The sequence below is a fragment of the Carya illinoinensis genome, chromosome 16 (genome assembly GCF_018687715.1).
Source record: "Carya illinoinensis cultivar Pawnee chromosome 16, C.illinoinensisPawnee_v1, whole genome shotgun sequence".
Lineage (NCBI taxonomy): Eukaryota > Viridiplantae > Streptophyta > Magnoliopsida > Fagales > Juglandaceae > Carya > Carya illinoinensis.
The window spans coordinates 1240236-1252542 of record NC_056767.1 but is presented as its reverse complement, the minus strand read 5'-3'; the positions used below and the strand labels follow the sequence as shown (position 1 = coordinate 1252542).

Here is a 12307-nt window from a genome sequence, read left to right as displayed (position 1 = left end):
GGGGCCAAAATAAGTCTCCCCAATATTAACGAAGAAAACTATAACCTCCGAGTCCGCGCTGCATGCATGCATGGAGCTGAAGCAAAGAGTCCCAGCAGTTTGGAGATTGATCACGACCACCTTCATCAAGTTTCAAGATGTTTGAACTAAGAATGCATACTTATGTCACGTGGGTGGACTCAATAATTGCAAATAATTAATCTATGTTAATGATCCGGCCAATCATGTCCATAACTAACCAAACGGTGCTCGATCGATCCTTGTTGACTACCTTGCAATTGGAAATAGCACTGACCATTCTGCTAGCATGTGATATATAGGGATAAACATTTTATGTGATCTATTTCTCTGAATAATAAAAAGTATTTATGACATCAGATAAAATTAAAATTATTCTAACAGCTAGTTAATCTATAGAAACTAGACATTGAGCTTAAGGAAATATATATGCAAAACAGAGAGAAAACCCTTAGAGTAAAGTTTAATGATGAAGTTCGAAATCACGATGAAAGTTTTGAAATCACAAGCTAAAACTCATAAGTCGGACTCAAATAGTTATGAAAATTTAATATTATGATAATTTTGTCTGAAAAGATAAAATTCCAAATATTCATATAAATATGGAGCATTATAAAATAAGATCTAGCTTGTCAAAAACCTAGCCCAAATTAGAATTAGAATTATCTCTAAAAGTGAAAATGAAAAATTTTTTAAATAAAAAACAAAAAATAACTTAAATTGACAATTTGAAGAGAAAAGACTTATTTTGAGATTGAGACGTGGATCACCATGATAGCGTGATAACCACGACATGTGTACCGAAAAGAACTTTTTAAATTGCAAAATTTTAATATCCGTAATTAAAATTATAATCAAAATACTGACGACACATGCACTATATTATTACTTCAATTTGAAAACTCATTGTCATTTATTATCATATTTGCACTAATCTACCTTTCCAAACTAATCCAACGCTATCAATATAGAACTATCAAGTGTGCTTCTTCGGCCCTGATTCGCTGGCCTGCATCAATTTAAATAAAAAAACTGCAAGATAGACATGCCCGATTTATTGCTGACCACGCAGCATGCATAAAAGTGACAACATACGTACGCGTTTGGGGGTATTTATCCTTTTACTTTGTCTGTAGGCTGTTGGACCCGGTCAGACTTGGACTTCTTGTAGTCCGTTAATGTCATGTTTGTGGGGGACTCGATTACCATTTGTTTTTCCATGTACACAGCAATATTAAAGCTCCAAATTAACTTTTGCAAAATGTTTCCGACGTCCAGCTTGCTCCTACGTACGTCCTCCTCGTTTTTTCCCAGCAAAAACGAAAGATCCAAACTTTTGCAAATTAAAACATGCGGTCCAGACAGCTTAATTTAGGTCCATTGATTTTAGTATCTTTTACAGTATTAGGCCGGTTTTGACTACTTAAAAACCAATAGTATTCACTCAGCTAGATTATTGATATATGAGAAATACTTTAACTATAAAATGATTATATAAAAATAAACTCACAAATTAACGTGATTTAATATCGTAAAATTATTTTTATTGTAAAATAAATTTAATAAATTATATAAAATTACGTCAAATTATGAATTTACTTTTATATAATTTATTTATGCTTGTATTACTATATATATATATATATATAAGCATGTGCATCAAATATATATAATTTTAGTTCACTAGTTAAGTTTGGATAAATATAATTATATATATATATATATTGGTTTTACAGCTTGTCTTTTCATGCATTATTATTGTAAGTTAAAAGAGTAGCATTAATGCACACCGATCGACCTGTTTTGGATAGGCACATACTTTTTAAATCTTATTTATTTTAACTATCTTTTATTTCGTTATTATTGTAATTTAAAATAATAGCATTTGATCATATCCATAATGCATAGCGACTGCTTATTTCATACACACACACACATTACGTTTTGCTACCTTATCCATATGATCCATAATCCTATATAGGTAGGCATGCAGGTTGTACGTGTACGTGGAGGCTAGGAGTAGAGGTTATCTGACAGAATTTTACTACTTACAAGTCAGCGTGCAAACATACCAAGTTATGTATTCTTATTTGAAACAATATATGATCTTTATTGAAATTGTAAAAAACATCTTTAAATTAAAAATATTTTTTATTATTGTTCAGTCTACTGTTTATTATGGATGATAACAACGGAAATTTGTCGTTGCTAATCTAACTATTTCTAACGAGATATTTTTAATCGTGCAAATTATTTTTTATTAACAACAAAAAATAAGTCGTTACAATAATATTTTTATTGCAAATGATCCAATTTCTTGTAGTACTACTACTTTCTACAAAATCCATAAAAAATTAAAATTACAATTAATATTTTGTATACTAACAATTTGTAAGAGGGGTCATTCACATTAATATTATACGGAGCAACGTCCATGCATTCAGGAAACAAGCTTTTTTACGCATGCAGTTGTAATTAACACGCCGTTTGATATTCGAACAAAGGACCCGGCCGTCAATGGATTAATTAAGGGAAAATGTACCTAGAAGTCTTTCCTGCGACGTATGAAATTTGCCAGTTTTCAGATTAATTTATTGAGAGGTCCGCTTACTCTATAAACATCGTGTGAATAAGAGTTGTATATATTATCGGTGGATCAGGTGATCAGGCGAAGACGGCATGCATGCATGCATTCAGTGAAAGCCACGCTTCACGCCTTTGACAGATAGCTCGGGGGGGTTCCTCAACAATTGACAGTTGTGGGACTGCACCGCAGCCTTCGTTATTATTTATTATGCGCAATTTCAACTTTAGTTTCCGTCAACTATTTAAACTTGTGCAGACACGCCTACAAAATTGTCGTTTTGCTCAGTGATAGATAAATAAATAAATAAAGGAAGCTTACTAGATCGAAACTCAATTCGTCATTGGTAACATCAGATAATAGCGACACAATTATGACATTGCCACTGATTGAAGCGGTCAAAGTTGGAAGGACACTGGTTCTTCAATTTCCATGCAAAACAAAACAAATGGCAGGCACCAAATCCGGTGAAAATTCAGACCCTCCACCCGATGGTTCTGAGATGTGGGAATAACACACTGAGCTATCATGCTATCCTCTGTCAAGTGTCGACTGTCACAAACTGCCAAATGTTTTATAGTTAGAAAGTAGAAGATCAGAATTCCAAGCACCTGCATGTAGTGAAAGGTGTGTTTCATTTAAAAGAATAATAATCGCACTTATAGCTAATCACTGATTAAGTTAAGCCCACGATTTTGACATTTTATAAATTGGAATAAACAAAACTCGGAGAGAAAGATTTGGAATTATTCAAGAAAGACTGATATCCACAGAACCTTTCAATATTGGGTGAGGACGAAGAGACGGTGCTTTAGGCCAGGTCTCGTGGCAATGCTAATTAGTTGACTAGCAACTCGGGCCGTCTGTTATATTTATATATCGTTTCCTTAATATTCATATCTCATGTTTTAGAATCGAAGCTATCCTCAGATATACAGAAGCAAGAGCCTCAAAGTCTCAGATCTCCCTCCCAAGGATCATCTTCAGATTGCAATCATGGCTGCAGCTCCCCCACCACTCCATTTAGTGATCTTTCCTTATATGGCTCAGGGCCACACCTTCCCATTACTAGACATCTCAAAAGCCTTTGCAATCCGTGGCCTAAAGGTCGTCATCATCACCACCCCATCGAATGCTCCATTCATTGTTTCTGAAACCTCCAATCATCCTAATATTTCCTTGTCAATCATCCCATTTCCAAGAGTTCCAGAGCTTCCTGAAGGATGTGAGAACACTGCTGACCTTCCTTCAATGGCTCTGTTGAGTACTTTTATTGAAGCCATCAAGAAAATGAAACAACCATTTGAGGGAGTTCTAAGAGACATGATTGCTAATGGGCATCCTCCGATTTGCGTGATCTCCGACTTCTTCCTAAGTTGGACACTTGATTCATGCCGTTCATTCGGAATCCCACGCATTGTTTCTCATGGAATGGGAGTTTTACCAATGGCTATTTGTCTTTCTCTCGATTTGATTTCCCTTAAAACAAAGCCTTCCACATATTTGGATCCTTTAGAGTTGCCAAACCTGAAATTACCATTCACACTGCACAAAGCTGACATCCCTGAAAGCCTCCTAGATTTTGATCTAAATGACCCTTTTACAGGCATCATTGTAGAGGCTATGGAAGCGGATATCAACAGCTGGGGTGTTCTTGTTAATAGTTTTGAGGAGCTTGAGGGTGACCATGTTGGTGCATTTGAATCTTTCTATTTCAACAATGCTAAAGCATACTGTCTAGGACCACTTTTTTTGTACAATAAACTTAGACAAGAAGTGGAGGCTGAGAAGGTACAAATACAATCCTATTCCTATATCAAATGGCTTGATAAGCAAACTGGTCCTAATGGTAGTGTTGTGATCTATGTTTCATTTGGCACCCAAGCACACATGTCGGACGATCAGCTCAATGAGATTGCCTTTGGGTTGGAGATGGCTGAGCATCCATTCATTTGGGTGGTGAGGTCAAGGACTTGGGTTGTACCGGAGGGATGGAAAGAGAGGGTGAAGGAGAAAGGGTTGGTTTTACGTGATTGGGTGGACCAAAGAAGCATCCTTTCCCACCTTGCAATAGGAGGGTTTTTGAGTCACTGTGGATGGAATTCCATTTTGGAAAGCATTTCAATGGGCGTCCCACTTCTAGCTTGGCCGATACTTGGTATTTCAGACCAGGGACTGAATGCCAAGTATATCGTTTCGGGATGGGGAGCTGGGTTAATGATGCCGCACAGAGGTGATGGTGGGGAGAAAATCATGACCGTCGGTCGTGATGTGATTTGTGAGAGTGTGAATGAGTTGATGGGAGATGGGAAAGGGAGAAAGGCTAGGGAGATGGCACAAGCATTGGGGAAAATGGCAAGACGTGCTGTGGAAAAAGGAGGTTCTTCTGATAAGAAATTGGATCAACTGATTGATCAACTCAGCAATAAAAATGGAAAATCTTGATCAATTTAAAGCTACTTTTCTGGTTTGATTATATTTCTATCAATATGCTTGTTTCTAGTTTGTAGTTTTTAGGTAATTAGAGCTACTTTATCTCTTATTTAAGGGAATTACTGTAATGTTGTATTTTGAGTTAAATATGGCATATTCTATATCTTTATATATATATATATATATATATATATATATATATTTGTAAACTTGGTAACTTAAATTTTGTTAAAGAAGAGGACTGTATTCTAGTCTAATCGATAAACCCTCATTTGCGAGAATAATAACTTATACAGAGACATCCAAACTTATAAGTAGCTTAATATTTAGAAGAAACCAGGAAATAAAAATGCACATGGCATGGAGTCATCTTGCTTGTATAATAGGGAATGTACCCACTTGTTGGTCAAACCAATTTGAAGAAATAAAGTAACGCCTTTGCAACTATTTGTGAGGTGATAACATTGTTTTATTGTATTTTGTTTGATTAGCTATATATAGTTGTCTTGCCCCCACTAAATTGCATTTTTCAATTGTCACAAAGATAAGACGTGTTTAGTATTTTACATAAATATATATATATATATATATATATATTAATGACAAGGGTAAATGAATTCAAATTGTGCAACCTAATTTAATATTAAATTGTAAATTTAATATTAACCATGGTTTTTAGCCTTAATTTGATACCACCTATCGAATCGTGAGTTATTAATCTACCTAAAATAAATTGTATTAGGAAATATCTATGTTTAAATTTAACAAAAAATTAAGGAGAAATAGGAGTATCGAGATCAACATATTAAAAAGTTCATATAACATATGTAACGTTTATGGTAAAAGTTTAAGATAATGTTTGGGATAGCAATTACCAATTAGAGAGAGATATATATAGATATATGATCTTTGTAAATTAGGAAAACAAAAGATTAGCACGCCGTATATGGAATTAGGCTCTATCAAGAGTACTTCACTAAGAAAAAGTCTACACAGCAGCCACTGTTTAGCTGCATCCATTGCAGTCATGACGTGTAGATCGGGTTCACTAACAACGAAACCGGTTCTGCACCTCAGCTGCTCAGCCCCCCCCTCTCTCCCCTCTCGAAGCCCTCAATCCCTACCCTCTCGAATTCGAAAACCATCTTCCGAGTATCTCCTCGTATCCCTTTTGCCGAGAGAGACCCTTAATCCCCTCACGTATGTTTTCCCTTTCTTTTTCTTCATTGAGAATGCCTCAAGTTTATTCACAAAATCCGTCGTCTTTTTCTTCTTCTCTATGAATCACAGAGTGGCGCTGACGAAGTCGATAATATCTGCTTCTCTGGGAAGTGCGGAACTCAGGTTCGATTTCGATACATTTTTCTTCTCATTCTCTGTGATTCTCTCAACCCCCTCATGTACATTGTGATTGTCTCTACCCGGTACCCCGCGTCGCTCAGAGATCTATGGCCATGCAGTAAGGTATTTTTCCGTGTAAATAAGCTTCTTCAAAAAGATTCTATGAAATTCTAGGGTTTACTCCATCTTTTTTTTTTTATGTGATTCTAGGGTTTATGCACACATTTCGAAGTCTGATCTGCACACAAACATTGGGATGTTATATGTGATGAAGCAATCTTGAAGCTCAGCATTTGAGGTATTTTGAAGTCTGATCATACTCAAAAAAATTTTAGGCTTTTTCATTTTCCAACTTCATATTCAATTTTGTCTTCTTTGCAAGATATGAAGTTTCGTATTTGAGGTATGCCCACTTATCAACTCTGCCCTCCTCCAATGATTAGCAAACTTCTTAGTCACTACTTGGAATCTTTATATGCTGTCTCTACACCTCCTTCTTGCCCCGTTTCTGCTTTGTGTTAAGTAGCTCACTCAAATTGATATAACTTATTTGCTTACTTTGGCCATTGAGAAAGAATATGTTTATGCGAATGGAGAAAAAGCTAGTTTTCAATTAGGAAAAATTTCTTCTTTTTGACATTTAAACATGTTTAAATATGGAGAAGGAGGAATCCATCATTTTTTTTTCTTCCCTTTGAGATTAGAAGAATTGAAAAGAAAAGAGGGAAATAATTTTAACTACTGCTTAGTGGGTATTGCTAAATAATTTCTATTGTCTATTTATTTTTCACCTTTTAGATAAGATTAAGTAGAAATTCATAGAGAATTTTTAGCCTACTAACATATTAATATCTTAAATAGGTTAAATGAAAATGTATTAATTTCTAGCCTACTGGCATGATTCAGATTTTTTTTCTTAAATTACATAGAAAATGAGTTAATAATTTTGGCTATTAGATTTTGATGATATGGGAGAATGTGCATAAAAGCGTTGTTGCATTACTATTGATACATGCCAGTTGGGATATTTGAAATCTCCAATAGCCATATCATCATCAAACAAAACATTATAATTGTTTATAAATGTCTATAAATGCATATTGTTTTTTAGTTTGGGAGTGTGTTTTATCATGTTAATCAAATGTTTGTAATATGTGCAGGGAGAAGCGAGATGTACATTTTTCATATGCCCAATATACTTCATTTGTAGAAGAGAGAATGCAATTCAGAAGACGTGGGATTACATATTGCTGCAGAGTATGAAATTCAGAAAATGGAAGATAAACTCAGAGAGAGAGAGAGAGAGAGAGAGAGAGAGATGTTCACAAGGAAAAATAAATATTATTGTGTTTATACTGGGCTGTGATGTGGTTATGATGTTTTAGTTATGATATACAAAATGGGGTATGCATATGTATGATATTCATGTGTATGAAAATGTTGGTTTGTAAAATTATGTTGTTGGTATGGAGATTAACTTGTTTGTGAAATGTCAGTCTTGATATTGTAATTAACTTACTAAATTAGACTTTATTTGAATTGAATTGAGTTAAATTTAACATTCTTATAGAAACACAAGTTGTAGAGCTAAGCATAAACCAAAATGATAGAAATTGAAATCTTATAATTATGTACATCAGAGTTTGAATTTCAGAGAGATATCAGCATATACACAAGCTACACATGGTGGATGCTACCAAGCTATACATCATCTACACAAACTACACTACAGCATCTCCACATCACAACAAGTGTTTGCACACAAAATTTCAAATCTAAAATCTACATAAGTAACACCAAGTACATCTCCACAACTGGACACAAAAGTAACTGCATATAATGATAAGAATAAGGTGTACTTTCCAAGCAACACCTCATTTCATTAAAATCCAAAATACAATGGCTGGAGCACATAACAAACTTCCTACTTCACAAAGACTCATTAATCTGAATAACTCAATATACATGAATGAAAGGAAACTAAAACAACAACAAAGTATTGTACTTCTCCAACTTAGTGTATATAAACACAACAACAAAGACAAAATCAACTCCCACGGCCACTATTTGACTGCAATTATTTCTTTTTATAGGTACTATTTGGCTGGCAACTATTTCCATAGATCTTCATATTTCCATAGATCTTTAATTCTGCAAGTGTCCAGAGTGCTATCCAATACCATTTTTTATCTTCATCATTATTTCTGCAGAAAAAATAGAGAAAAAATTATAAGGGATGGATTAATGAGAGAAAAAACAAAATAATGTCCACACACCATTATTCTACTTTTTAGCAATAAACTTCAAATCAAATCTTTCTCAACCTCACTACTTAATGGGTACAAAAATCCTTCCTCAGTATGGCTCTAGACCTTATTTAGAGCCAAGCATGTTGAAAACTCAAAGAGTTAAATAAACAATCTGGAAGATAAATGGATACAAAAACAATAGACAATGTATCTAAAGAAATTATCATAGACAAAGATTTGGAAGATATGGCATCTTCAAGTGGTTCCTAAAGAACCAAACAATGACATGGAAACTTGGACTTCAAAGATTTTGTCTCCATTTGGAATTTCAAATCATATTCTCAATAGAAAACAATATACATCTCTTTTATTCTTAGCAGAAAATTTCATGCTATAAAGATTTTGTCTCCATTTGGGAACCCTTAAAACTCAAAGTGAAACAACATCAATGTTTTCTAAGATAAGCACCAAAGCACAATACTCGAGAACAAGTCTTGCACAAAAATCTAATCCTTAAAAACAAGACAAAATAATATAAAGATCCTAAAACCTATCAAAATCATTTCCATGAATACAAAAAGAATGTTGCTTGCTAATTGGATAATAAAAATACAATAATCAGTATGAAAAATCCTTTTTCTTGATGAGAGAAATTACTCCAATGCAAATAGACAATACAAAACATAAAGTTGATTGCAAATTTCTTGCTTTTGATCACAATACTTCTTGGATGTAAATTTTGTAAATAGACCATACAAAACATAAAGTTTGCAAATTCTGAAAAACACAATTTACTATTATAATTAAATACAAAAGATAAATGTCCTCTTTACATAAGTTTCTACCAACACAGAAAATGAGAAAATTGCAAATCTACCAACATAGTTGGTACCAAATAATTGCAAATCCAACACAAACTACAAAAAAATAAAAAATAAAAAATCAATTTCTAGCAACACAATTCTACCATATAACTGCAGTTTCTACCATCACTGCATCCAAAAAATAATTATTGTTTGACTCCAGCCACAACACAAACATATGTAAACTAAAGAAAGAAACCATCTCAAATCATGACCATCCAAAAATTCATCCATATCATCATGCTGCAGAAATTAAGTTACTCCTTTAATGGATAAGTTAGGAATGATTTTGTGATTTCATGGATATGAAAAGAAAATAAAGTAAGCTTGATCAATTCCACTACAAGAATTGGCACAGGGTTTGACAGTAGGTTCTCTCTGATAGGTATACTGCTATCAATCACAAATTCCAAATACACATTTTATCTCTTGGAATCTAAAAAGGCAATAATAAACAAATAACATTGATATAAACAACTAAACAAGCTATCTTTACCAAACAAGTATAAAAAATTGCCTAACAAACTCCAAGCATCAGAAAAAAATGAAGCCCCAGCCATCAGACAGTTTAGCAAAAAAGAAAGATATATATTGTGAAAACAGCAGTATACTCGAAAGAAAAGATGACCCAGATGGGTTTTTTTTCATCAAACAGGGCATTTGCATAATGAAAGCAGAGGAGAATAAAGACTGAAACCAGATAGGTTTCTTCCACGTATACTCACAAAAAACACTATTTTTCTCAATGCCTTAAGCCACAATACCCATCTCAGAAAATATAAAGCATCACATCTCGATGTGCACATGAAGAACATAATAGTATGGAGTGAAAAATGGTACAATATTTACCTACGAAGCTGAGCAACCCATTTGGCGAAATAGAGATGTTGGGGTAGTTATCGCTGGTTTGGTTTGTTCAATCAACTCAAGGGAAGTTGCAGCGCTGGGCAAACGTAGGAGAGTTGCAAAGTGGCACTGAATAGAGAGACACCGTGGCAAGGTGGTGCTAGGAAGAGGAACCCCAACGCGGGTTCGTGACGACGTAGGAGGGTGGGTTTCACGGGATTCAATTCGGGTTTGCTCCAAAATATAGCTTGCGGGGAGTGGTGGTACTAGGTAGATAGAGTGGTGCAACTCGGTGGCGCGGACGAGAGAGACAGCATCACCAGGGAGCTAGGTAAAGGAACTGCACGTGGGTTGCTATCGAGGGAGAAGGGTATTCGTGGGATGAACTTGAATGGGAATAAATCTAAAAATTTATTTGAAATACAATCAAAGCGCACACTTTGGTTTTAAAATAAAATAAAAATAAAAAATAAAAACCAAAAGAAGCCACGTAGTGAGTACATTTTGTGCACTGCTACAATGGCTTCTATATAGAATAACTCCTCCACTTATGGATCAAATAAAATCCAATATTAAAGGAAACAAGTAAAAGTTGAATGATTTAAGGCATTCACTTCTTTCAACTCTTTTGTTCGGAAAATGCTACTTACTCCCTTTAATATTATTGTTTAAAATTACTGCTCGAGTATCTTAAATTTTATTTTTAACTTAATGATTAAGGAAGTGATTATTAGTAAAATTGTATATTGTTTTAATTTTTTTAGTAATTAAGGATGTTCAAAAATATTTAAAAGAAACTTTAAAAAAAAAACAAACAAAAAAATTTCAAATATACTAGGAGACTAATCTTTTCCTACAATATTTTGTTTCAAACATAATCTTCTACATGCAACTCAGACAAAGATATACAAAATACACAACAGAAAATTAAAAACTATTATTTTTTTTTTTACAGTTGACTTAATCAGCCGTAAAAATGGACTATAAGATCATTTAATTTTAATAAATTATCCTCATCAGAGCATCATGGTGGTCGCACTGCAAAGGCAACTGCCTCCCACAACAGAGTCAACCATGGATAGAAATCGGGCTATAAAACAATAGGCCTGATGAGCCTTAATGGAGCTGCGACGGTGCACCTTTCTTCTAAGGAATTTAGGCCCTTGCTCCATTTTTTTTTTTTTTTAAAAAAAAAAAAACTTTTCTTGGTGCAAGACAAACTTAAAATAGATATATTATCATAAAATGTATTTTCAAAATAATTGCACTAGATTTATACATCTTAAACTTATATTTAGTATATTATTTTAATGTTTGGTACCACACGTATATATAATTTTATGTACAATATTATACATTTTGAGTGGCAATCATATTTTATCAGTGTTTTTTTTTTTTTGTAAGTTGAATTTCAAATTTCGAGTTTTAAAATTTTTAAATTTTCAGTAACTAACATATCAGTACCTATAGTTATGTAAATAAAATTATATATATAAATAGCATTTTCTTATTTAAAAAAATTAAAATTAATCTAATTATTGGTAAATAGTAGTGGATCGAAGTTTAATGAATGTATTACAATTCATGAAAGTTTTAAAAGCAACAAAATGAAGAGTAGAGTATGCAGAAAGTAGTAGTTTTAGGGATGGGTTGTGGCAGCTTTTTAAGGTTGTGCAATTAAACAGTGAGTGGGACAAGCTGGAGTGGTAGCCGCTGAGGACATTCACTTAATGTCTTATTAGCTAATGATAGTAGCCGACAAGGAATTAAAGCATCAAATGTATGTGTGAATTTAGTCTTTGGATCCATCTTGGGTCAAGCCTATATCAATTGGGTGAGATATAGATTTGAAATAAAAACTCCAAACAAAGAAAACATGATGAGTTTGGTGTAAGAGTTCTTATACCTATAGTCTATTTTACGTATTTTTTGAATATTTTATTATTATAATTGTCAAAACAGTTATTTTCTAT

At 33.6% G+C, this 12307-nt stretch overlaps 1 protein-coding gene and 1 long non-coding RNA gene across 2 annotated transcripts; both read left to right on the top strand.

The window, feature by feature from the left end:
- The first annotated feature begins 3350 nt into the window (after positions 1–3350).
- LOC122298694 (UDP-glycosyltransferase 90A2-like) lies at positions 3351–5184 on the top strand. The gene has a single exon (XM_043108556.1). It carries the CDS (start codon positions 3599–3601, stop codon positions 5045–5047), a length of 1449 nt encoding a protein of 482 aa, XP_042964490.1. The 5' UTR covers positions 3351–3598; the 3' UTR covers positions 5048–5184.
- A 615-nt stretch (positions 5185–5799) lies between these two features.
- On the top strand, positions 5800–7866 carry LOC122299904. The gene is made up of 3 exons (XR_006239792.1): positions 5800–6499; positions 6587–6674; positions 7537–7866. It is a non-coding gene; the product is annotated as an uncharacterized LOC122299904 (long non-coding RNA).
- The last annotated feature ends 4441 nt before the right edge of the window (positions 7867–12307 follow it).